General features: G+C 40.7%; 1 protein-coding gene across 2 annotated transcripts in view; it reads left to right on the top strand.

Moving 5' to 3' along the window:
• Positions 1–27,492, top strand: part of LOC121513160 (sodium bicarbonate cotransporter 3-like) — a 79,596-nt gene that overhangs the window by 24,598 nt on the left and 27,506 nt on the right. The window contains exons 1-9 of one of the 2 annotated variants that reach the window (XM_041792717.1): positions 548–808; positions 5,204–5,285; positions 6,728–6,868; positions 7,297–7,435; positions 8,603–8,763; positions 9,002–9,190; positions 20,186–20,304; positions 26,773–26,930; positions 27,307–27,394. In XM_041792717.1, the coding sequence (XP_041648651.1) occupies positions 752–808; positions 5,204–5,285; positions 6,728–6,868; positions 7,297–7,435; positions 8,603–8,763; positions 9,002–9,190; positions 20,186–20,304; positions 26,773–26,930; positions 27,307–27,394 (1,134 nt within the window). In that variant the 5' untranslated portion in view covers positions 548–751. Of the gene's footprint in view, positions 1–547; positions 809–5,203; positions 5,286–6,727; positions 6,869–7,296; positions 7,436–8,602; positions 8,764–9,001; positions 9,191–20,185; positions 20,305–26,772; positions 26,931–27,306; positions 27,395–27,492 lie in introns of those variants that run through there. The other variant, XM_041792718.1, reaches the window with a different exon arrangement.

Below are 27,492 nucleotides of genomic sequence, written 5' to 3'. Positions count from 1 at the left end.
AAGTGGCAAAAATGGGTGAAAATATAGGAAACAAGTGGTATTTAATGGTAGAAAAATGGGTTAAAAATGGCAAAAATGGGCAACAAAATAGGACAAAAGTAATATTTAATGGCAGAAGGTAGCTCTAATGGGTGAAAAGTGGCAAAAAAAGAGCCACAGGTTGAGTATCACTGAACATTGATATATCAGACAGACTGGTTGGCTTTGTTTGAACTTGACTTTTAAGGTCTTGACTGAGTTTCTGAGTCAGGACTTGACCTTTGACTTGTAAATATTTGCTGTTGCCCTGTTTTTTTTTTTTTTTTGACTAGTTGGAGCCTTCCTCTGACTCGTCCTGGCTTGTGACCTGTCATTATTAGCAGAGGAAGTGAAGAACAGTAGAAATCCCTTCATGGTTGTTTCACTTCCTCTCAGCTGCCTTTCAGGAGCCCCCGCCCCCGTCCATGTGAGTGTTTGGTGTGTTTTCTTGCAGTGTTTGCAGACTTCATGCTGGCTGCTTGCTTACTGAAGCAGCCCCCCCCCCCCCGCTATAAATACCCGAGTCATTGCCGAGTCTCTGCTGTATTTACATTTGAACTTGGACGAGTTGCAGATCCACGCCGCTGGTCGTCGGCCCTGGGTCTGTGTCACAGCTGCTGGATTTACAGGCTGAGAGGAGGAGGAGGACGCTGCCTGAGGCTGTTCTCTCGTTTTGGGCGTTTTTGTCTCCAGCTGGAGTTATTTTAACTCGAGTGTTTTGGAAAACGCAGCAATGGGAGACTTTTGGGGAGGAATAGCCAGTCAGAGAGTAGCCAGAGCCATGTCGCTGGTATGTATGTGCTGTTTCTTCATTTTCAGGTAGAGTCAGGACAAGTCTCTGATTGTTTGCTGCACACAGAGGGGTCTTTAAACACAGAATGAGGACGTGTTGTTCTTCATCATGAAAAATTTGAGGAAACCAGTTAAACAGGAAGAGAGCTTGATGACAGGTTAGAGCTGACTGAACCCACTCTGCAGTAAGAGGGAAATAGAAATATCACACCCACAGTCCAACAAGGACGCCATATTAAAGCTATTTTTGAGTCACGTATGTGCTCACATAGTTTGGTCCTGTTAAACAGCCACCAGTGTCAGTGGGAGACATGTTGGTCTGATCTTATTCTGCACTGCTGGGACCATCACTAATGAGGGACATCGGCCAATCCACAGCCAGCGTGTTCAGCTGGTTTCGAGACTGGTCAGTTCACTGGGAGCTCCTACAGGGGGCAGCATAACCTGATAGAAGGAGCATTAAAGCCATCCTTATCAGTCAGCAGCAGTGGAGGCAGTGCCATGTTTGTTTTTATACCACTATCAATACTTTCTATAGTTTGGTGGAAAGACAAAATAAGGGCAAATATTTAAACTCCAGTGGCTGAGTAGTGCCAAGAGATCTCACGAGATCAAAACGCCACGAGATTTCTCGTTATGGAAAAGAGACTTGCGCAGACACTTGGAGCAGCATCTCTCTTTACAGAAAACAGTACCAAACTGGAAGCTCTAAAAGCTCACAGAGACGCTCCAACCCCCATCCCCTCCTCCACGTACGCTACGTGGGGCCGCACATGATCCGCCTGTGCATACACCGCGTTCCAAATTATTATGCAAATGCAAGAGTATTTCTCAAGTCATCAGCCATTAGAGCATAATTCAAATTCGATTAAACAAACATCCCAATGATAATGATTTTTTTCTCAAAAATAAAAACCTCAAAACGCTCTGTTCCACATTATTAAGCACGACAGAGTTTTAAAAGATTTTATAGGTTAAGAACTGAAAATGTTCTTGCAGGTCCAACAGTATGTCGACAGCACTAGCCCGTGTTGAGCTACGTGATGTTTGCCGGTGTTTTGTGCAGCTGCTCTGACACGCTGTTATTGTTTAGGGGTGGGGGGAAGTGTTTGTGACTGAGGGACAAGTTGTGCCACACTTTAGTGTTCCTCCAGAACATATTCCTCAGATATACGTTCCTCTTCCTTAAAAAACACATTTCATTCAAATTCACTCAATTTCCGTGTTAAGTAGTAGATTCTGTTTTTATTGGCCAATTCTGTGATTCCTAAACGCAGAAATCATACGGTCCTACGGTGGGCAGGACTGGGAAAAAAACTTGGCCCTGGCCCCTCAGCAGGTCAGATCTGACTTCACTATTGGCTCTGTTCCTCTGTCCCCCTGAGTCCAAACAGCTGCCAGCAGTTTTACCCTCAAACTATGGCATGAGCTGGTCAGAGGTGGATTTACCTTCTCAGTGAAGTGTCCAGCCCTCAGCTCCAGCTGGTCCCAAAGTATGGGGAGGCACTCTAGTGAATAACGATGCATCATTACTGTAACTGTGGCTGAAAATACTAGAACAGGAGTTAAAGAGGCTGTTTAGCATGGGAATAGAGATGGTGAGCTCAAAGACCAAAAATAATCCAAGAGTTTATTTGAGGCCATATTGCACCAAACAGTGGAAACCGTCTAAATCAGTGTTACTCAACCAAAGAGCCAAGTTTTTAAAAAAATACCTTTGCAAGAACCACAATCTAAGAGGTGAAAAGAGGCAAAAACAGCTTGGATTAGCAATAACAAGGGGTTAAAGGTGGCAAAAATGGTCAAAAAGCAACAAAAATGGGGAAGAAAAGTTAGGAACAAGGTCAGAAAGTAGCAAAAATGGGTGAGAAGTGACAAAAAAATAAGTTACAGGTGGCAAAAATGGTCCAAAAGTGGCAAAAAAAAAGAGTAAAAAGTGACTCAAATGGGCAAAGACTAGGAAAAAAGTGGTATTTAATGACAAAATGTATCTTAAATGGGTGAAAATGGGGAGAAAAAATGGTGAAAAGGGCAAATATGGGATGAAAGTGGCAAAAAAAAAAAATGGGTAAAAGTTGCAATGAAAGTGTGAAAGATGGGCAAAAAAGTGATATTTAATGGCAAAAGGTAGCTTAAGATAGGTGAATAATTAAAAAAAAAAAGTGAACAAGGTCAAAAATTTGATAAAAGTTGCAAAAACTAGGAAAAAGGGTGGTTTTTAATGGCAAAATTAGCTTTTATGGATGCAAAGTGGCGAAATATTGTGAAAAAGGCCAAAAAAAGTTCCCTTTTTTAAGGTTTTCTGGGGGAATAATATTTAAAATGAAGCCATTAAAGAGCCACAAATAATCACAAAAGAGCCACAGGTGGAGTATCACTGGTCTAAATGATAAAACAATCTCTGTCAGAGGATGAAGTCAGCTTCATTCTGCAGCTTTATGAGTAAGAACGCCAACATTTACCTCCGGACAGCTGTATTTATCCTACACCTCAGCTTCCTCTCCAAACACAGTGATAACGTTTTAGCTCCCTTCATCTACCAGTCATTCTGCTGAGCTCTGACAGCTTCACTGAGGGTAGGGTTAGTCTGCAGGATCAGAACCCTCCAGAAGTTTCATCCTGCAGCTCCAGGAGACTCTGGTCTGAAACCTGATCTTCAGCTCTGCAGGATTCCTCACAGCCTGATTTTATTTTTAGTGAAGATCACCGCCTTATCTCTTCTGGTCTTTTCCCTCCGCCGTCTCTTCTTTTCTTCCAGCAGTGGAGTGAGATGACACAGTTTGTTTGTCCTGAAGAGGGAATCTGCCTCACAGCTGACGCTGCAGAGTAAATATGAAGAGTTCAACAAACTGTCAGTGAAGGTGCAAGCCTGAAAGCAGCAAACAACAAAAACACACGTCTCCTCATGTTTCCTCCTGTTAATAACTGCAGAATGGTAAACTGATGTGTCAGCTCCATGCATGGTTACTGTGACAGGACCAGAATCTGGCCTAAAACTCCTGCTGTGGCAGAGAGGTGGAGTATAGTAATACGGAGACACACCTGTAGTCGCAGACGTTAAGGCCAGGAGAACTACGACCCCATTACATGTTCTCTGTAGAACAGATGAAGCTCTGGGTGAAGGCTCAGGGTCCTGTAGAGTCTGCACAGAGAGGTGTATTGTGGGAATGGCGGTCTGGAGCGTTCCCATGGCGATTACTGTAGATGTAGATGAAGTGAAGCAGAAGCAGCTGAGGCCTCATTTCTCCACCCCCTTTCCATCAGCGTGGCGTTCGTGGCGTTGATATGATAACAGACGCTGTGATGACAGCGCGTCTGTGTGAGTGTGTCCATCCGAGTGTATGATCTTTATCTGACCTGGGTGAACCCAGACCTGACCCAGACCTGACCCGGGTCTGCTGTACTTCCTCTTTACATGGATCCTGTGAGGAGGAGAGAAGAAGTCTCCATCCTGGTTTAGTTTGATCTCTGTGAACCAGATCATAGATTGGACCTGAAGGGGTCAGAGGTCATGGTTAGGTTCAGGCTTCAGTTTTGTGTTAAACAGATGTTAAGTGGACAGTGAGTGTCCTATTCCAGGTGATGTACAGTGACCTTTGACCTTCACCTGCAGGCAGAACTTTTTAAAACAAACACTCCTAAAGTAATCCTTTGCTCTCTTCTTTTTAATCGTATTTGTTTGTTGTGTTTACTTCCTCGTTTACTCAGGACTTGAGGATCTTATTTCCTGTCTTCTCATGAACCCGTCATGTTTCTGTGTCCGTGTGTGAAGTTGGCTCCTCCAGCTTTAGTTCAGCTGTGGAGGTTTAGACCTGCGTGTGCAGCCTGTCAGCATGAAAGAATCAACCAATCAGCACAAAGCAGCACTTCCTGTTTCACTCTTATCTGTGTGAGGGTCATAAACGCCGTCAGATCATCTCTCCTCTGTCGTGTCTGTCTGCTCTAGCTGTCACACCACTTCCTGTTCACATCAGCTGTGACATCATGATGAGTCACGGCGTTCCCACAGGCTGTGGGCGGAGCCAGCAAGCAGCAACAGGATAATGACTTTAAATGTAAACAAAAGTGATCGACATGAGGACGGGGAGGGCTGAGGGACAAATCTCTGAGATAAACTTTGGTACCAACACCCTGCTGATGTTTAGACAGCATGCAGAAGTTTGTCTACCCAACATGAAGTTCTTTGGACTTCTGCACGTATTCCTACTGTTTGATATTTAGAATCTACAAACACTCACTGCGGCTGGCGATGATGCTTAAAGAAGGAAACGTCTGAGTCCCATCACTGCTCTGATCCTTTAAAATACCTTTACTGAATATAAAAGCTGGAAATAATGAATGAAACCATCTTTATCTCTCTGAGTCAAACATTTCTGATGTTTCTGTTCTGCAGGGCAACGATGAGGAGGCGGTCCTGGACCGGGGGAAGACCAGCTCCACCCTCCACACAAACTTTGAGAAGGAAGAACTGGAGAGTGAGTTTACACCAAACATGCGTCTTCATCCAGAAGTTTCTCTGTCTTTACAGTCAACATAAAGTAGCAAAGAAGCCTCGGTCTGTGGTCAGACCCCCCCCCCATCAGCTGGTCTGTGAGCTGGATCTGTTTAAATAGCAGGATTGAGAATGAAAAACGGTTTTCTTTACAGCAAGAACACACTGGCTAGCCTATTCAACCAGATATTGTCTAATAAGAAGATTTATCTACAGTGAGATAATCTGCCCGTGCTTCTCTACAGATGCACCGTATTAGATTCTTGCAGATATCTGAAAAACACATGCTTTATTATAACAGAACATTTATAGCACAGTGGTACTCTACGCCTGGGTCTGGAGCCACATATGGCTCTTCATGACTCAGTTTGAAATATTATTCCTCCAGAATTATCCATTACAACATTACAAGTCAGAAATCAGTTTGTTTCCCACACTCACAGTCGGCTTTACTTGTTAAACTTAATGGTCAGCGTTGTATGTTTGTAACATCGCCCTAATTAGCAGGTTTTTGCCCCTTTTTTTTTAAATCAATTTCCACAGCTTTTAGCTCATTCTTGCCACTTCTTTTGTCTGATTTTCCCATTTTTATCCTATTTTTGACACCTTTAGTCTTTTTTGAACATTTTCTGTACACATAAGCTGCCTTTTGCCACTTTTTCTCCCATTTAGCCACTCTTTGCTGTTTTAAGCCCATTTTCCCACCTTTTTGCTGATTTTTGCCAATTTTAGTCACTTTTCACTCATCTTTTTCCATATTTTTGACCATTTTTGCCTCCTGTAACTCATTTTTTGTAATTACTCACCCATTTTTGCCACTTTTTGACCATTGTTTCCACTGTTTTGCCACTTTTTTACCATTGTTTCCTATTTCTTGTCAATTTTTTTACCATTGTTTCCACTTTTTTACACATTTTTTTTTCCACTTTTTTGCCACTTTTGACCATTTTTGCCACTTTCTTGTCAATTTTTGACCAGTTTCTGCAATTTTGTCACTTTTTGACCATTTTTCCACTTTCTTTCAATTTTTGGACCATTTTTTCCAGCTTTCACCACTTACATTGTGGCTCTTGCGAATGTATTTTTCAACAGTTTGGCTCTTTGGTTGAGTCACACAGTTTTAGCGTTTATTTCTTGCAGGTCTGTAGAGAGTGCTTCTGATCTGACATTTTTGTCTTTCATGCTGCCGTCACAAAGAATCAAGAAGTTCTGAAGTCTGTGGATTTTATCAGCAGTAAAACCTAAAAGTGATTCTGACTCTTACTCAGATAATTATTACTGAAGAAACAGGAACAGTTTCATGTTTTAAAAGCTTTATTTGTGTTTTTATTCCTTGGATATTCTGCAGTTTGAATTCACAGAGAGGAAGTTACGTAGGTGAATTTAACATTTAACCTTCAGAGTGTTTTTATTTCCCTCCATCAGGTCACAGAGCGGTGTACGTCGGTGTTCACGTTCCTCTGGGCCGTCAGAGTCGAAGGCGTCACCGCCACCGAGGACACCGACATCACCGGAAACGGCGGGACCGCTCAGACCGGGAGGACGGACGAGAGTCGCCAACATACGGTATGAGAAGGGTCATGTAAACGACCAGACACATCAATAAAATATGCTTTCATTCATTCATTCATTCATTCATACAGTGGTCAGGGGAGGATTTAATGATCTATTAGTGTGAATGTGTGACCCCTGCACCAAAATAAATGTTTATTATAACAGTCAGAGGGGTGGATGGTTTTTAGCAGTCTCTTAGGATTTCTCATTTCTTTCATTTTTCACGTTTCTGTTTTTAAAATTTTTCTTCTTATTGTATAATTTTCTTTATTTAAATTTGACCTAAAGCTGAATTTCTGTTTTTTTTATTTTAGATATAATTTTTGTAAATTATCTATGAAACCTACAGATTCAGGGTTAGAAATAAAACAGCTGAGAATGTCATGGTCCTGGTTGCTGAGAGTTAAAATTCTGATCTGTGTGCATTTGCGTCCCTACAGACACGCCGTCTCAGAGAGTCCAGTTCATCCTGGGGACGGAGGACGGAGACGAGGAGCACATGCCCCACGACCTGTTCACCGAGCTGGACGAGCTCGCCTTCAGAGACGGAGACTTCCAGGAGTGGAAGGAGACCGCCAGGCGAGGACGCACTCGACAGTTTATTTACAGATTATTGTAGATCAGTGACGTGTGGCTCTTTAATGTCTTAATTCTAAATATTATACCCCAGAAAAACTTTGACCTCAGAAATTATCCATTGCATGTCACGTTACTCAGTTTATTTCCCAATCTTACACAGTAGGCTTCAATTGTCAAAAATGTCAATCAATATTTTTGTCTGTGTATTTCCATTGCCCTTATTTGCATTTTTTTGCAACTATTAATGATTTTTTTGCTGCTTTTAGCCCATGTTTGCGGTTTCTTTTTGCCACTTCTATCCTGGTTTTGCCCTTTTTAACCAGTTTTTGCTTCTTCTCTTCTGCTTTTTGCTATTTGCATTTTTTTTCCTTTATTTTTTTAACCATTTTTGCCCATTCAAGCTGCCTTTTAAATGCCACTTTTTTGCCCATTTTTGTCACTTTTTGCTGCTTTTTGCCCATTTTTCCATATTTATGGTGATTTTGCCCATTTAAGTCACTTTCCACTCATCTTTTGCTACGTTTTTCCCGCTTTTTAACCAATTTTTGCCACCTGTAACTCAGTTTTTTGCCGCTTCTCACCCATTTCTGCAACTTTATATCCCCATTTTTGTCACTTTCCACCTGTTTTTGACACTTTTTTGCCGGCTTTAACCTATATTTATTGCCACCTTAACCCATTTTTTCACCACTTTTCACCACTTAGATTGTGGCTCTTGCGATTGTATTTTTCAAACAAGTTGGCTATTTGGTTGAGCAGGGTTGAGTAACACTGTTCTAGATTAAACCTGAGCCTCAGGCTCACTCTAGCATCACCTATGCTCTATTTTTCTGTTCATAACACTTGACTCCAGTTTGATTTCAAAGCTAATCCCTCCTTCTTTGAGCAGGATCAACCTTCCTTTACTCAGAGGTGTTTCAGTGTAAATATTTAGTTCTGATGTCTGAGCACCTCTGGGAATAACTTTAATCCGTGCAAACGTCTTTCATGCCAGGATTATTTCAGGAGGTTTTTAACGGAGTCTGCAGCAAGAATCAGAATAATTTTAATGACTGCATTAGTGTGCAGACGGCATTCCTGCCATGTTCGTTCACTCCTCTTCAACCCCGCTCAGCTTCTCTTGATGCAGCTGTTTTTGTGAAGTGGAATGTCTTCGTTGTGCTCCAGGTGGCTGAAGTTCGAGGAGGACGTGGAGGACGGAGGTGAGCGCTGGAGTAAACCATACGTGGCCACGCTGTCCCTCCACAGCCTGTTTGAGCTGCGTTCGTGTATCCTGAACGGCACTGTGCTGCTTGACATGAGAGCCAACACCATCGAGGAGATCGCAGGTCAGCCATAGTTAATTTAGTCCTCATCTCTGCAGTGTCCGGACAGAATAGGTTTATAAAGGCATGTTTTAAAGGGCTATTCTGTGTTATTTTACTTTAACATGCAAGCACACCGTAGAATCTCATGTTTTTTGTTTTTAAGATAACAGAATAATTTTAGACAATTTGAGTTTGTATTTTAAAAATGCGATTTGTTGAATCTCTGCCCTCTAACCCCATCATGCCTCTCCTCGTGCAGACATGGTGATCGACAGCATGCTGGCGACGGGTCAGCTGGAGGAGGGCGTTCGAGAGAAGGTGAGAGAGGCCATGTTGAGGCGCCACCATCATCAGAACGAGAAGAAGCTGAGCAACAGAATCCCTCTGGTCCGATCGTTCGCTGACATAGGCAAGAAACACTCGGACCCTCACTTACTGGAGCGAAACGGTGAGACCGCCAAGCTCTTGTCATTCTCGTTTGACCTTTAACCTTTCCTTTGGTTTGTTGATTAGAGAGGAAAATCTCTTTAAGTGCTTTTAGCAGAACCACAGAGGGCTTTATATGAATGCTACAGAGCAGAGATGATGATATGACTCAGCAGAACAAAATAACTCAGAATATTCAACAAAACCACGGCAGCAGTTTTAGACCAGGTGTGCAGTCACCTTCAAACCAAGAAAACAACTTAGCACACAGATTAAAAACTGAAGCACACGGCTTAAATAAGAACGTCTCCGTTGGCTTCAGAAGGTCATTTTCTCTTGAGCGATTGGATTATAAGCCATCAACTACATCTGTACACGGGCCAGACCTTCAAATAAACCAAAATAAAATAGATATTTTGGTCTACATCAGAAATACTCAACACGTGGCTCTAGAGCAGGGGTGTCAAACTCAAGGCCCGGGGGCCAAATCCGGCCTGTGGTGCAGTAATACCCGGCCCACCAGATCATATGATATTTTAATTCTAACTGGTCCACCAGTTTGAGGTCTGCAGATTTCCTCTAGTATAAAAATGTAAACTTTTTGATTCATATTTTAATCTTTACAACTCATAACTTTGACTTTTATCTCTTATTTTTACCTTTTAAATTCATAACTTTAAATTTCATACCCTATTTTGACCTTTTAAAGTCATGGTTTTGACTTTTATCTCATTTTTTTACCTTGTATACTCAGAATTTTGAATTTTATTTCATGTTGACTTTTAAAACTCATGAATGTGACATTTTAAACTTATGATTTTGATGTTTAATTTTATCTCAGTTTTGCTGACCATTTCAACTCCTGACTTTCACTTTTATCTCATAGTTTGACTTTTAAAACTCATGAATTTGAAATTTTATCTCATTTTTGGACTGTTAAAAATCATGATTTCAGCATTCTCTCATATTTTGCCTTTTAAAAATATTTTTTTTTACTTTTATCCCACATATTGACCTTTTTTGACTCTTAACTTTATCTCATTTTTTTACCTTGAAAACACGGGATTTTAAATTTTATCTCAGTTTTTTGACCTTTTAAAAACATTATTTTGACTTTAAATGACGTTTTTACCTTTAAAATGTTTAAGTTTGACTTTTTATTTCAGAATTTGAGTTTTTAGCTCATCATGTTGAACTTTTGATCTTGAAATCATTTAGGTTGACATTCAATGATTAAATCCTGACCCTGTTAGGCTCTCAGGTTAGACCCAAATTCAGAATCCGGCCCCTGCTGTGATTGAGTTTGACACTCCTGGTCTAGAGCCACATGTGGCTCTTTTATGTCTTAATCTGAAATATTATTCCCCCAGAAAACCTTAGAAAAGGTCAACTCTGACCTCAGAAATTATCCATTGCATGTCACATTAATGAGTGTGTTTCCTACAGCTGGCTTTATATGTCAACTTTTATTTTTGTCAGTATATTTCTGTTGCCCTCATTTGCATTTTTTGCCCCTTTTTCCATTTTTTGCCACTTTTAATCTGTTTTTACAGCTACAAGCTAATTTTTGCCACTTGTTTTTTTCCACTTTTTGTCAATTTTTGGCATTTTCTTGCACATTTAAGCTGTCTTTTGACATTTTATGCCACTTCTTCCACCTTTTTGCTGATTTTTTTTGCCAATTTTAGTAAGTTTCCACTCATTTGTTGCCAAGTTTTTGCCACTTTTTGATCTTTTTTGCCACCTGTAACTCACTTTTTGTTGCTTCTCACCCATTTTTGCCACTTTTTTTCCGGTTTTTGACCATTTTTGCCACCTTTCCCCATTTAGATTGTGTCTCTGTATTTTTGTATGTATTTTTCAACAATTTGACTCTTTGGTTGAGTAACACTGGTATATCATTATTTCTTGCAGGTTTGTAGAGGTTTGCTTTTTGCATTTTTAACCCTTTTTTATCCTTTCTGCTACTTTTCACCACTTAGACTGTGGCTCTTGCAAATGTATTTTTTGGCAATTTGGCTCTGGTTGAGCAGGGCTGGCTGGTCTAAATATTTTATAGTGTTAGAATTTGTATTTTCAGTGCTTGGTCAGTTACGGGGATGGGCAGGTTGTTCCAAAGTTGAGGGGCTCTGGTAGAGAAGGCCATGTCACCTTTAGATTTGAGTCTCGACTTTGGAACAACCAGGAAGCCCCCACTGGAGGGATCTAAGGCTGCTCTGGTTCATGAGGGTTAAAAGTTCTGGTCTATAGACTGGAGCCAGACCCTTCAGTGCTTTTAAAGTAACTAATAAAATCCTAAAATCAATTCTAAAAGTTGCAGGAAGCCAGAGTAAAGATGCTGTTTATAGGACAGTCATTGATAAAACTCCATGTCTCAGCACATCTGGCTATTATAGCTTGTTTTTAACCTCGTTTATTATTTTAGACATAGTAAACAAACAGTCATCAGATATCCTCAGGACAGAGTCACTTTAAATCTGGACCCTTTTATTTCTGTCATTTTTAGTTTTTCTCAGTTTTTCATGGAATCATACCATCTTGTCTAATGTGAGTCAAAGAGTCCCTCAGCGTTTTTGGTTTCAGAGCTCTTCATCCTGATTGGTCGAGGTAAAAGAGTGACAAGAAGGCGGGGTCTCTGATTGGTGCATGGCGTTGTGTGTGGTGGAGATCTGCCGCCGCTGCACGTTAACCTTCAATGAATCCAGTCGTTTTTCTGAGTGCCTCTCGCCTGGATGCTCCTGTGTCTGACGTGTCAACTCTCCATTAACGCTGTTAATCTTTACTGCCAGTCTTGTGGCATGCTGAGTTTCCTGTGGGTCAGCAGCGACCTGCAGCCCCCGTGGAGTCAGCGCGTTAATAACCAGCTAACACTGAGTCTGAGCATCCATAAATCTGAGAGTGTGAGAGGAATATTCACGTCCTGCCAGTGTGACCTGAAGCTCTGCTGTGTTTAAACCTGCAGACAGGAAGTGCTCTCACAGACATGTTTCAGCCTGCATGTTTGTGTTTTTGTTCTGCTGATAACACTTCAGGACGTTTGATCTCCTCTGTCTGCGTCTCAGACTGATAATGACTCAGACTTTGTCTGCAGAGATTCTTAGAAGTGCTAAAAACACTGCAGATATGTAGACAGTTCTGTACTGATGTGGTTAAAGGAACAACAGAGGTCAAAGAACTTCAGAGAGAACAAACAGAAGAAGATCTCTGAGGAGAGACGGGAACTAAAGAGTGTTCAAATTCTTCTCTCTGATATTTAACCTTTAAAGCCTGAAAACACAAATTATAGCCAGAAAATTCTAATTTTTTGGAAATGAAATATTAATTTCACTTTCTCCTGAAATCCAAAAAAATCCAAATTTCCATAAAATTTAAAATGATATTTTTTTGTATATCATTTAATGCTTTTGGTGTTTTTGGTAACTGATAATCCACTGGAGGGCATTTTTATCATTTTTGGTGGGAATGCTGAGTAAGCATCCACACTATTGATATTCACGGCGGCCATTTTGTGTATTCTTCTTCTTCCGTGTCCGCTATCTCCTCCTTCATACTTTGTTGTATCAACACCGTTTAAAAAATAAAAAATCTGTTTTTTCATCATTTGACTGCTGTGACTTTTCTCATTTCTAACTTTATAATTTTTTAAATATTTAACTTTGTTTAACAATGTTAAACAGATTTCACAAATCTGCACTCTCTTCAGCTCCTAACTCTGGCTTTCCTTGGGCTATTTTCACTGTTCTACTATCAAACTCTTCAGCTTCTTGTGCTCTTTTCAGCTATTTTTTGAGAATTTTTTATACTATTTATACTTTTTCAACTATTTTGCTTTTAAAATTCTATATTTTGAGCAATGATTTCACATTCTTCACAAATCAGGTATTACACTCTTCAGCTTTTATGCCATGATCAGCTTTTTAAAGGGTACTTTCAGCTATTTTTTTAACCTTTTTTTTAGCTACTTTTATGCTATTTTATGCTACTTTCAGCTATCTTTGTACTTTTTGGCTATTTTCAGCAGTTCGTCCACAATTCAGCTCTCAGAATCCCCACACAATTTAGCTGATATTGAAATTTTGATCTAGTTCAGATTGTATTCAGAAGTTATTTTTTTTAGTAATTTATGATCATATTGATTAGATAAAGGTATCATAAAGGTATGTATCAAATATGCGACAACAGGCTTTAAGGGGTTAAGGAAACTTCTGATTGATCATTTCCAAAGCAGTGATCGACTTTCACAGTAAAGTTTCGTCAACATGATCTGTTATTTTTATTCCTCTTACTCAAAGCTGCTCAGCAAAGGTCACTGATTTTAAAAAGGGATGTATTTTTCCCTTTAAGACGAGTTTATATCAGTCTCAGAGGTCCCCAAAACATGCCTGTGAAGTTAGTTGCAGTAAAAACACTCCAGTATTGATTTCTGCATGTCTAAAACCCCTCTGTTTCAGCCCTGCTCAGAACCAGCTGTTTCTGTGTCTGTGGCTTTAAATGTTACTGAGCTGTCTTACCCCGCCCCTGACCACACCCCTCTCAGGAAATGGATGTGGCTCTCCTGATCCTCCTCTCAGCTGGCAGTTGTGAGAGTCAGTAGATGAGGGCGGAACTTTCTTCCAGCAGGGAGGGCCAACTGATCCTGGGGGCGGGGCTAACTCCCCACAAGGCATCATGAGGGGAAAATCTGAGAACTGTTTGTTTCAGCACACATTGTCTGAGAGGTGAAGAAAGAGAGGGAGCGGGGTTCTGACAGGCCAGGGGCACATGTTTTTGTTAGAAAAGCCTGAAAAAGGGATTTTTGCATAATACGTCCCCTTTAAATATCTATTTTTATTTTTTGAATCAGGCTGAAAGAGAATTTAGCCTTATTTTTAGGAGGAATGAAAGGCCAAACATTTGAAATTTATTTGCTTTATCTAAAGCCAACAAATAAAACCTTCAACTAAAAGCTAAACATCACAATAGTATGTCTCATAAGTACCTGTCTGCTTTTTATATAATAACAGTAGTAATGAATTAAAGAGGACCAAGGATGGAGCCTAGGAGAACTCCACGTTATCATCTTTAATGCCAGTAAATGCATAAATACTTTCAGCCCAGAAAAAGTCGAGAATTGTGTATTTACCACAGCTGCTGGTAGAGCTGTTGTTCTCTAGTTTCCTCCTCTGCACCTACTTCTTCACTTGCTTTGTTCTGATTGGCCTTTAATGGAGTAACAGGAAATGTTTTGTGCGTGCTGGTGTCTGACTTCCTCTCTGCTTGGCTTGGCGTGTCCCGGTAGCAGAAATAGTTGGGCGAGTATCGAAAGCAGACTGTGGTGGCCCTCCTGGCACACAGTGGGAATGGATGCATGCAGCATAAACCTGAAGGTTAAAGGTGATTGGCTCTGAGTGTGCGGCTCAGGTAGAATGTTGCACTGATGGGTTATGGGTAAAATGATGGTGAAAGTTTCCTCATCTTTGCTGTTTCTCAGCTTTGACTCCATTCTCACTTTTTAGACCATAAACAAAGACGGCGCAGATAAAGAGGTCGTTCCTGGCTGCTGGCTGTGTTCAGAAAGTTTGGCTGTGAATGATCGTTTGCTTTCTTTTGACTAATCAGTGGATCAGAAGTTCATAGTCTGATCTTCGTCTGCACGGTCTGTTAAAATGCAGACTTTAAACCCAGCATGAGCACCGTCAACTCCTCCTGCTGTCTTTATTTTTCACCTCTTTTCTCACCTTTTTGTCTCCTCCTCAGGAGAGGGTCTGTCTCCCTCTCATCTCTCCCCCCTCCGTCACTCCTCCATCTCTTCCTCTGACTGGTCTGGATACCTCCCTCCCTCTTCCCTCCCTGCCGTCCTCACTGAGTCCCCCCTGTCAGGCCTCCCCTCTCCTTCCTCCTCTTCCTCCCGACACTGCTCGGCTCCAGAGGGTCTGTGTGAGGGAGCAGGGATCCCTCAGGTGGTGGTGTACCCGCCTGAAGACCAGGAGGAGGATCTCCACCATCACTCAGGCAAATATGAGTCAACGTGGTGTGGACGGTCGATCCTCAGCTCTGTTTTTTGCAGACATGAATCATAAATGCATCATCAGTGCTGCAGAGGTGCAGCGGTTAGCACCGCTGACTCAAAGGGAGATGGTTCCTGGTTTGAATGACATCAGACAGGGCCTTTCTGTGCAGAGTTTGCATGTTCTCCCTGTTCTCTCTGGCTTCCTGATAAATAAAAAGCATGAAACTGTGAATAGCGAAGTTGAATTTTAAGATTCCTTATATTCAGATCAGGAGGATTTTCCCCAAAATGTATCTGCATCCAAAAACACTGCAAAGCCTGCAGTTTCTATGGTGAAAACACACATCAAGTGACCGATGATGTTAATGATCATGTCTTTGGACTGTGGGAGGAACCATCATCAGACTCCAGATTCAGACAGGCAGGAAACACCAGCTTCTGGAAAGTCAACCACCTCATTTAGCTTCATTTTAGGCCGTCTGTTCCTCTGCTCTGCATCACTGGATGATCAATGATCCATCATGTTTTAGTAATTCTGTCTCATCCTCTGAACGCTGAGCTACAGGTATAGATGTGCTGAGGCTGACAGGCTTTAAATCAAAGATTAAACTAACAGGAAACAGCAGACGGTGGTGCTTAATGATGCAGATCAGCACGCTGACATCGCTGATATTACTGAAGTTTAACCTGCTGAGGAACTTTAGAGGGGACATGGGAAATGCAGAGTCAAGTGAATGCACATCTTAGCCTCCGCTACGGCTTTTCAGGTCATTTATTTAATGAATCAGGAAGATTTACAGGTGTAAAAGCTGTGACGGTGCAGGAGTAGACACGCATGGCGGCGGCATGCAGCAGAACATACATCCATTCTGAAACATGCGTAACAAACGGCAGTATTTAACGCCCGCAGCTCTCAATAGGACTCACTTTGTTGGTCTGCATGATTGATTTCAAACTGAATATGGTTTTGGTATTTTTAGGGATGCTCACTTTGGCTGATTAAAGTTTCCAAACTTTTGCTCAAGGCACACCAAAGGTTAAGCCAAAATCTCAAGGCGCACCATATTCATACTGTTAAAAGTGATGCAAAAACATGGCAAAATTGGGCAAAAAGTGGTGAAAGACAGTAAAAAATTGGCAAAAATTGTCCAAAAGATGGGTTAGTGGTGGCAAAAATGTAGTGAAAGTGCCAATAAGGTAAAAAGACTTGGCAATGGCAGCAAAAATGCCTTAGAAGTCAATGAAAATGTAGCAAAAGGCGCGCCGGTAGTCGAGTGGTTGAGGCGCACGCCATATACGCGGGCGACCCGGGTTCGAATCCGGCCCATGGCACTATTTCCTGCATGTCTCTCCCCGCTCTCTCCCCTGTTTCCGACTCTGTCCACTGTCCTATCAAATAAAGGCTAAAAATAAATCTTAAAAAAAAAAAGAAAATGTAGCAAAAATGGGAAAAAAAGTGTCCGAACAGAGGCGAAAATAGGGAGAATTGGCACAATGTTGCAATAATGGGTTCTAAGTTGCAAAGATGTGGTTAAAAGAGATTAAAAGTGATGAAAAAAATGGGCAAAAAATTGCCCGACTATTGCGAAATTGGCAAAAACAATTGTCCAGACATTGGGCTAAAAGTGGCAAAAAAACTAGCGAAAATGTCAAAAAGGTTGCAATAATGGATGACCAGTGGCAAAAAGGTGACTAAAAAATAAGTTAAAAGTGAAGAAAAGTAGGGCAAAAAGGTGGCCAACAAAGGCAAAAACATCAGTGACAATTGGCATAATGTGGCAAAAATGGGTAAAGAGTAGCAAAACAGTGGTAAAAATGATTAAAAGTTCCAAACAAGTGGTAAAAAGAGGTTAAAAGTGATTAAAAAAATTGGCAAAAGTGCGGCTGGTCCAACACACCTGCACTAATATCAATAAATCACACCTGGGGAGGTCCCATTCCCTGTTTTTTTTTTTTTTTTTTTGTGTTCTGGCCCAGCCAGATCTGTGCTCAGGCCTGGTTACAGTACTTGCCATACATGGCGTATACATCCATTCTGAAACATGCGTAATGGCGTATGGTTGTACAAATTCCCAAGGCACACCTAGACTTCCCACAAGGCACACTAGTGAGCCTCGCCACACCATTTGAGAACCACTGACCCAGGGACCTCTGGTACTTTGTAATAATTGTGCGGGACGTCTGTGTTTTTACTCACACGTGAATCCACCATGTCTGGTAATTTGCAAAGAAGAAACTCAAATTCCCAACCATATTTGAGCACACAGAGGTCTACAGGTGAAACTAATCCTGTGCAAAGCAGCGCCTCTGTGATTTAGGTTGGTAAAATTTTTTTTCAGTCCCTGTGACTTCTGCTGCGAAGAAGAATGTTAAAGTTTTGACATGTGGCCCCCGGCCTCCAGTTGATGATCAGTGTGCTGAAGGATCATTTATTTCCTCAGAGTAGCACTAAGAAGCGAGCTGCTCTTACATTAAGTCCTGATAGTTAACTAAGCAGAGTTTTTAAAATCTTCAACCTGGAAAGATTTTAACAAAAAGGTGTGAGCGGTGAGCTAAACGATGGTTTGTTCATGTGCCAGCATGTGGACTTGACCTGATATGAGAGGTGGAGAAACATTGTTTTGACTTTATACTGATTAGCAGTCCTAACTCCTCCACCTCGTTCCTGGTCTCTATCTCTAAATGGGACCATGATTTACTAAATGACCCTCATGCTGTGTTGAAGAAGACTCTAAACTAGAGAACGAGACAATCAACTCCTCAGGGGAAAGACTGAAGGAATAAATCAGCTGAACAGGGACATTTTTATCATAGATGAGCAGTGGAGCAGCCTCCTGCTGGAGTGCATGAACAAGTAAAGGTAGAAGGATGAAACCTTGACCTCCATGTGTGGAAACCTTCCTCTGGTTAAAGACTGGAGCTGCTGGAAGTTTGACTGTTGGTACACAGAGTGACTCAGGTTTGGATATCTGGGCTGTAAGAGGACACTGGGCTGACGGTGTTAGAAACCATAACTCACGCTGGAGAGTGTGTCTCCCATCTCGGATATCCTCTCAGGTTAGCTAGCACTCATGTCTGGTAAATCAGCAGCTCCAGACTCTCAGCAAATACACAGAGGAGGAATGAGATTAAAATAATCATGTGATAGGCACGAGAGAGGAGAGTAATGAAGGAAGATCCAACTCAGATCCATGTCTGTGTTTAGCGGGATATCACTGTGAAATTTTGTCTTTATTGAAAGTGTGCATTAGACAATGAAGTTTGAAAATACTTGGCTAAAAAGTGGATAATGAGAGTGTGTGGATAGTCGAGGCTACAAACGGATACGTTTAAGGTCTCTTCAGGATTAAAATACAGTCATGGACGAAAGTATTGGCACCCCTCGAATTTTTCCAGAAATACACCATTTCTCCCAGAAATTGTTGCAGTTATGAATGTTTTTGGTATACATGTGTTTATTTCCTTTATGTGCATCGGAACAACACAAAAATCTGAAGAAAAAAGACAAAATTGACATAATTTTACACAAAACTCAAAAAATGGGCAAGACAAAATTGTTGGCACCCTGAACTTAATATTTGGTTTCACACCCTTGGAAAAAAATAACTGAAACCAATCACTTCCTATAACAATCAACAAGCTTCTTACACCTCTCAGCTGGAATTTTGGACCACTCTTCTTTTCCAAACTGCTCCAGGTCTCTCAGATTTCAAGGATGCTTCTTCAACAGCAGTTCTGAGATCTCTCCATAGGTGTTCAATGGGATTTAGATCTGGACTCATTGCTGGCCACTTCAGAACTCTCCAGCTTTGTCTCCAACCATTTCTTGGTGCTTTTTGAGGTATGTTTGGGGTCATTGTCCTGCTGGAACACCCATGACCTCTGACCCAGACCCAGCTTTCTGACACTAGGCCCTACATTGCGGCCCAAAATTTTTTGGTGGTCTCAGATTTCATGATTCCTTGCACACAGTCAAGGCACCCAGTGCCAGAGGCAGCAAAACAACCCCAAAACATCCTTGAAGCTCCACCATGTGTGACTGTAGGTACTGTGTTCTTTTCTTTGTAGGCCTCATTCTGTTTTCTGTAAACAGTAGAATGACCTGCTTTTCCAAAAAGCTCTACCTTAGTCTCATCTGTCCACAAAATGTTCTCCCAGAAGGACTGAGGCTTATTCAGGTACATTTTTGCAAACTCCAGTCTGGCTTTTTTATGTCTCTTTGTCAGCAGTGGGGTTCTCCTTGGTCTCCTGCCATAGCGCTTCATCTCATTCAGATGACCACGTATGGTCCCAGCTGACACTTTTGCACCCTGAGTCTGCAGGACAGCCTGAATCTGTGTGGAAGTTGACTGAAGATGTTTATCCACCATTCCAACTATCCTGTGTTGCATTCTTTTGTCAGTTTTTCTCTTCTGTCCACGTCCAGGGAGATTAGCCACAGCTCCATGGTTATAAACTTCTTGATTATATTACACACAGTGGACAAAGGACTTTCTAGATTTCTGGAGATGGTCTTTAACCTTGAGATTGTTCATATTTTTCCACAGTTTTGCTTCCTAAGTCCTCAGACAATTCTGGGCTCTTCTTTCTCTTCTCTCTTTCTCTGCTTGGTGTGACACACACAGGCACAAAGGTTGAGTCAACTTTTAGACATTCTAACTGGCTTCAGGTGTGATTTCTAGATTGCCAGCACCTGTTACTGCCACAGGTGAGTTTAAATGAGCACCACATGCTAGAAATACAGTTTTAAAAGGGTGACAATCATTTTGTCCGCCCATTTTTTGAGCTTTGTGTAAAATTATGTTGATTTTGGCTTTTTTCTTCTGTTTTTTATTGTTGTTCCAATGCACATAAAGGAAATAAACACATGTATACCAAAAACATTTGGCAACAATTTCTGGGAGAAATTGTGTATTTTCTGGAAAAATTCCAGGGGTGCCAATACTTCCGTCCATGACTGTAGAAGTCAGCCCTGCACCTTATTCCTCTATCAGCTCATTTATCTTTGTTCTTGATTTTTCCCCGCAGGTCTGCTGGCGTCGCCTCAGTCGGCTCCAGGAAACCTCGACAACAGCAAGAACAGCGAGAGCCGCATCAACGGAGGAAACGGGGGCAGCAGAGAGAACAGCACGGTGGACTTCAGTAGGGTGAGCCATATTCATAAGAGCATTAGAGATAAACACACATTTGGACATGCAGGAAGGCTGCAGGTGAGTTTAAGCTCAGAGTGTTGACCTGCAGCACATGGAGCAGGAGTTTACTCTCTAAAGGTGCTACAGTCAGGTTTCTGCAGACATGGAGCAGGAGTTTACTCTCTAAAGGTGGTACAGTCAGGTTTCTGCAGACATGGAGCAGGAGTTTACTCTCTAAAGGTGCTACAGTCAGGTTTCTGCAGACATGGAGCAGGAGTTTACTCTCTAAAGGTGCTACAGTCAGGTTTCTGCAGACATGGAGCAGGAGTTTACTCTCTAAAGGTGCTACAGTCAGGTTTCTGCAGGCATAGAGCAAGAATTTACTCTCTAAAGGTGGTACAGTCAGGTTTCTGCAGGCATAGAGCAGGAGTTTACTCTCTAAAGGTGGTACAGTCAGGTTTCTGCAGACATGGAGCAGGAGTTTACTCTCTAAAGGTGGTACAGTCAGGTTTCTGCAGACATGGAGCAGGAGTTTACTCTCTAAAGGTGGTACAGTCAGGTTTCTGCAGACATGGAGCAGGAGTTTACTCTCTAAAGGTGGTACAGTCAGGTTTCTGCAGACATGGAGCAGGAGTTTACTCTCTAAAGGTGGTACAGTCAGGTTTCTGCAGACATGGAGCAGGAGTTTACTCTCTAAAGGTGGTACAGTCAGGTTTCTGCAGACATGGAGCAGGAGTTTACTCTCTAAAGGTGGTACAGTCAGGTTTCTGCAGACATGGAGCAGGAGTTTACTCTCTAAAGGTGGTACAGTCAGGTTTCTGCAGACATGGAGCAGGAGTTTACTCTCTAAAGGTGGTACAGTCAGGTTTCTGCAGACATGGAGCAGGAGTTTACTCTCTAAAGGTGGTACAGTCAGGTTTCTGCAGACATGGAGCATGAGTTTACTCTCTAAAGGTGGTACAGTCAGGTTTCTGCAGCCCCAGCTGGTTAACTGTGGAATTATAGAAGTCAGTCTTCTACCAGAAATATCAGTGATCATGCCTATAGACTAAAACCTGGACCCAACATTACTGATGTACCGTCATGCTCTCATGTTACTGGTGTAAAAACAGTTCTTCCCAGGTAGACCATGAGCTTAAAGAACAGCAGCGTTGTGCATCAAGTAAATAAACATGTGGTTCCTTTAACTGTCGGCGGCTCTGGGAGGAGCATGAACTTGCTTTTTCTCCAGCTAAGCCCCGTAGAGCTGCACAATGAATTATTTTTAATCATAATCATGATTTTGACCTTCCCACGATCAAAAAAACACAATTGTTGGCAATATATTTACGTTTTACATCCGTGTGAAACTCTGCCTGGTCGTCTAATTAACCCTTAGGGATCATTTTAATCTTAGTCACTTTCAAACTGCTAAGCACAAAAACTTTTTATACGTTAGTGATAAAATTTTTTAATTTATTCTTCTTTCATTGAGCTACTTTTTTCACCTACATCTGACCTAACAATTTATATCAAATATTCATCAGTTTTTAAAGATTTTAACCCTTTCAATGCCAGTTTTATGTCATGATGCCACCATGATTTTGGATGGAAAACAAACAGAAAATGAATTATTTTCACTATAATCCATGCAGTGTTATTTACTTTACTTTGAGTTATTACAGCCTGGGATATGTCAGTGATTAGCAGCAACTCTGATTTTTGTGCATTATCATTTTTAGCGTATTGTCAAATACTGACTCTTGAGCTGCTAAGTGCAAAAAATGTGCTTTTCCCACAGTAGCTATAAACTATTTAATTCAACTTTTATTGAGCTACTTTTTTCATCTACAACTGACCTAACTATTGATATGAAATATTTATTAATTTTTAAAGATTTTAACCCTTTGAGTGCCGGTCTTTTTTGCCATGATTTCACCATGTTTTTTTGTTTAAAAAAACAAACAAACAAACAGAAATTGGTTATTTTTGATATACTACATCCAAAGTATTTTTTGTGTTGAATTATTACAGCCTGGGAAATGTCGATGATTAGCTGCAACCTTGATTTTTATGCTTTTTTGTGCATGTTTAGCAGGTTTTTTTTCTCCGTAAGCCAAATATGGTCAAAATGACGCCATCTGGTGGAGAGTAGTTAAAATGATCAATTCCAGATATAATGAAATGCACGTATGATGCTTTAATGTCAGTTTGAATGGGTTTCAGTGGAGCATTATTTGGCTCTCAACAGCTCGAGTGTAACTTTTGCTTGTAAACAGAGTATTTTAGACTGACTGTAGGAGCCAAGCCGGGAATAAGATCAAATAAAAATACACAATCTTGCTACAATTCACACCATAAACATGAACACAGTTAACTTTATCAACAAATGAAGAATAAAAGTTGGTGAAATGTGCACAACCTCCCCTAAGGGTTAATATATTTTAAAAACATTTTCCTGTTTAAATCTCTTCTGGTCATTTAGGTTTTGCGAATATTCTCTGACATTAATGTTTGTTTGCATGCAGCTTTAATCTGCTGATTCTGGTCAGCTCCTCTCTTCTCTCTCATAAACAAACACACACACACACACACACACTCAGTTGATCTCACACACCAGCCTCTGCTCTGCCTCTCCTCATCTCTAAAGCAGTGGTTCTCAACCTTGGGGTTGGGACCCAATTTGGGGTCGTGAGACACTGAGAGGGGCTCTCCAGATTCCCTAAAACAAACTAAGAATATTTCTTAAATTTCACTGTTGCCCCTTTAAACAAATTTAGCCACATTTTAACCAATTTTCATCATTTTTTCCCACCAATTTTAACATTTTTTTGCCAGTTAAAAACCTATTTTTGCCAATTTTCTGCCTGTTTTTGCCACTTCTAAACCAACTGTCACCACTTAAGCCTAATGTTGCCTCTGTTGACCCATTATTGCCACTTTTAACCCCATTTTGCCCCTTTTTAAACCAATTTTTCCCATTTTAGCCACATTTAAGATAAAATAAGATATTCCTTCATTAGTCCCACAAGTGGAAATTCAAAATCATTCCATTTCACTATCTGATATGCCCATTTTTTTGTAGTTTAACCAGTTTCTGCCAATATCTGCCTTTTTTTTTTCTTTCTCAGTTTATACTTTCTTGCCACTTTATATCAATTTTTCATCCCATTTCACCAAATGTCCACCCATTTTTGCCTATTTGAAGCCTTTTCAGACACTTTTTAACTCCCTTTTATCGCTATTTTTGACGATTTTTGCCATTTTTAGTGGTTTTTTTTTTTCAATTTTCATCTCATTTTTGCCACTTTTAACCCATTTCTTCAAATTTTAAAATCCAATTTCACTTCCTTTTTCACCCTTTTATGCCATTATTAACCCATTTTTGCAATTCTAGACCCATTTAAATTCTTTTTTTTAACAAAAAGGATTTATATTTTTATGAAGGCTATTTTCTACACAAATGATGAAAAAAGAGATTGACTTCTTTGATAAGAGTGGTTATTTTTGAGGTTAAATATAAAGTATGGTTATCACAGCTTAATTTCACAGTGGACCATGATTTTGCTGACCTCCATGGTCCCCCAGTTTGGCTGGACCCCAGAAAGCTCTCCCCTTAACCCCCCCATGGACAGCCTTGTCTGCCCATGACTGTTCTAGAGCGTTCCTGGCTGTTCAGCCACCTTCAGGTCCAGTGGGGGTCCCCGGTCTCTGGCACCTTTATTTTGGGGGTCATGGGCTGAAAAGGTTGAGAACCCCTGCTCTAAAGTGTTGACTACTTCATGGTTTAAATTCATCAGTGTAGACACTGAAACATAGATTCCACTGTAACGTACAAACCTGAGATAGAACTGTTTACTTTTCTTTGACCAGAGTTAAGTTTCTGCTAAACTGGCATAAACAGGAAGTTCTTTTGTCTTTCAGAATAAGAGCATTTTCCACACCGGGGCTAAATTATGAGGCATAAGACAGTATAAACAGGTGTATAATATGTGAATTTGACTGGTTTTGTTCCCAGCAGGACTGCGACTGTGTTTGTTTGCTGCCGACGGTCGGCAGAAAGCCCGCTGTAAGTCACCGGCTGTCGACCAATCAGAGAGCTCTCTGTGCCGTCTCCATCCTGTGTTCATCTGTGTGTGGTGGTTCAGTGAAATGAAAATGTTTAATCAGACTGTGGCCATGATTCCATGTTGTTATTGTTTTCATGTGGATTTGTGTGATGAGCTGACTGAAACACCCTCAGACTGATCTGACATCTCAGCAGGTCTCTCTCTCTGGGGTCTGATGAGAGGACGGACTCAAACACACCTGTACTGATACCTGAGAGCACACACTCAGAGGGCTGATTCACACAAGGATGCTGCACATGAGTCTGAATGAGTCTAGTTCACAGTCTGCAGCTGTCAGCAGCTTCACCCACACGTGTGGAGACGGTCTGTTCTCTGCCTCAAAGATCACAGTAGTTTGGACTGAAGCAGCAGCTGCAGTATTCTAGATGTTTCTCCTGGCTGTGGCTGTGGTAGAGGAGTCAAAAAGCAAAGCTTTGCAGCTCTCATAGAGCGATGTTCTAACCCTCACCTACGGCTCTGATCACAGGTATGAGCAGGTGAGATGAGTTTTCTCCAGAAGGGTTTCTGGACTGCAGATATGCCTGCTGTTGGCCTTACATTCATGTATGCATTTGTGTCGCTGTTGTGTCCAGCTGTATTCTTGCAGGATTCCTGCAGATCTTTAAAAAGTCTTAAACAGGACATTTAAAATTCAAGGCCTTAAAAAGTCTGATTTTTACCAGTGAGAGGTCTTTCTTTGAACAGGAAGTAGTTTAGACCAAACATGATGCGCACAAATCTCCTGAAGGTTCTGCAGAAAATCCAGACCTGGGTCGGTTTTAGAGCAGATGTTGGTGAGTAGTTAGGGGTCTTCAGTCAGTCAGAAAAGAGCCGGTCATTGGGAGAGATGGTGGATTCTTCTTATTTTGATGATGGACGACGAAGACTTGCTAAGTCCAAGCATGAACTTGTTAAAAAGTTCCACATTTTTTAGAAATATTTCTCTCCAAAATCCACAAAAATCCCTAAAATTTTATAGCAATTACCCAAATTTATATGAGAAATTTTTAAGCATATTTTAAGTAAAAATTACCCCAACATTTTTTCAAATATTCCCCATTTTTTGAGTCACAGTCCTGTCATAAAGCCTTTGCATTAAATGAAAAAATTGTTGAAAATTTCCACCTAAAATTTCTAAAATTCCCCAAAATTTGAAAAAAATATCCCAATCAGATTCCTAAAAGATGACTAATAAACTCCCTGTTTACAAAAAATAAAAATAAAAACAAATTCAAAAAAAAATAATAAAAAAATCAACTCCAACTCTCAAATATTACACATACATTTACCAAATTCCCATAAAAATGCCCCAAAAAATAAAGGTAAATTTTCTTAAAACTTCCAATGAAATTCTCCAAAACATGCAAACATATCCCCAAAATTTTATAGCAATTACCCAAATTTATTTGAGAAATTTTAAAGCATATTTTAAGTTAAATTTGAAAAAAATATATTTCAAATATTCCCTATTTTTTGAATCACACTCCTATGGAAGCCTGTTTCCGCCAGTTAAAGACAAAAACAAAATTGGAAAAGTAAAACAAACAAAAAAAAAACATTAAGTCATAATTATGAGATACTAAGTCATAGTATCTCATAATTATGACTTAACAGTTTTTTTTTTTTGTTTTTTTTTACTGGCAGAAATGGGCTTCCATACACTCCTATCATAAAGCTTTTGTCATTACAATTTTCAAATATTCCCCATTTTTTGAGTCACAGTCCTGTCATAAAGCCTTTGCATTACATGAAAAAAATGTTCAAAATTTCCACCTAAAATATCTAAAATTCCCCAAAATTAGAAAAAAAAATCCCAATCAGGTTCCTAAAAGATGACGAATAAATTCCCCAATTTACAATGAAAATTCTTACATTTTTAAAACAATTCCACAAAAAAATCAAACCAAACTCTCAAATATTACACATACATTTACCAAATTCCCATGAAATGTCCCAAAAATGAAGGTAAATTTTCTTCAAAACTTCCAATGAAACTCTCCAGAACATGCAAACTTATCCATAAAATTTCTGTGAAATTAATCGAAAATGTCCAAGTGAATTCTCACAAAATTTCCATGAACACTCCTTAAAATTCCATGACAAATTCTCCCAACATTTAGGGTGGTTTGGGTGTCAGGATGGTCTCCTCCGTTTGGAAACACAAACCGGTCCAGACTTTGTGAGACAGTTTTTGCCTGGTTATCATCAGAGCTGCGTTCTCTCTGATTCAGACCAAGCAGACGGTGAGCAGACTGAAGCTATGAGCAGCTGAAACTCATTCTTTGTGGATCAGACCCTCGGTGTTATAAACAGGAACAGAGCCTCATACTGCTGCTGCCCCCTACAGGCAGCAGTCTCCATTACAAGCTGACAGAGCAGTGTTTTTGGGTTTTAGGTGGATATGAACTTCATGAAGAAGATCCCTCCTGGTGCAGAAGCCTCCAACGTTCTGGTCGGTGAGGTCGACTTCCTGGAGCGGCCGATCATCGCCTTCGTACGTCTGTCCCCCGCCATGCTGCTGACCGGCCTCACGGAGGTCCCCGTACCCACCAGGTGAACCACGCACATGCAGCAGCCGGTACCAGGATCTGTGAAAGTCTGATGTTTGCATCGCCTCTGATTATCAGTAACAAGAAAAATAAAATAACTATCCTTATATAACACTTTATTTAAAAGTTTAGACAGGCTTTTCCATAAAACAACATACATGACTAATCTCCAAAAACACCACATCTGATGATAAAATTATTCAACATTTACATGTAGATCTTCAGTTAAAGACTTCTGTCAAAAATACAAATTGTTGTAGAAGTTTTTTGGCTGTAATTCTGTAAATGGTGGCTGTTCCAAATGTATTATGGCCTCTTTTACCTCCCTTAACTCGGGCTTTTCATGGATTGATGTAAAGTTTTCCCTCTTCTTTATCCAGGTTCCTCTTCCTGCTGCTCGGCCCGTTTGGTAAAGGTCCTCAGTACCACGAGATCGGACGCTCCATGGCCACTCTGATGACGGACGAGGTAAGACGACAAAAATAAAGAAATCAAGGATATTTGTTTAAAATACAGGTTGTTCAAAAAAGTACTTTAAATTTAAAGCAAGTCAAAATACGAATGAG

This window comes from Cheilinus undulatus, linkage group 8 (genome assembly GCF_018320785.1).
Source record: "Cheilinus undulatus linkage group 8, ASM1832078v1, whole genome shotgun sequence".
In the NCBI taxonomy this organism is placed as follows: Eukaryota; Metazoa; Chordata; class Actinopteri; order Labriformes; family Labridae; genus Cheilinus; species Cheilinus undulatus.
The sequence above is the reverse complement of the archived record's forward strand: the minus strand, read 5'-3'. Positions and strand labels throughout refer to the sequence as shown.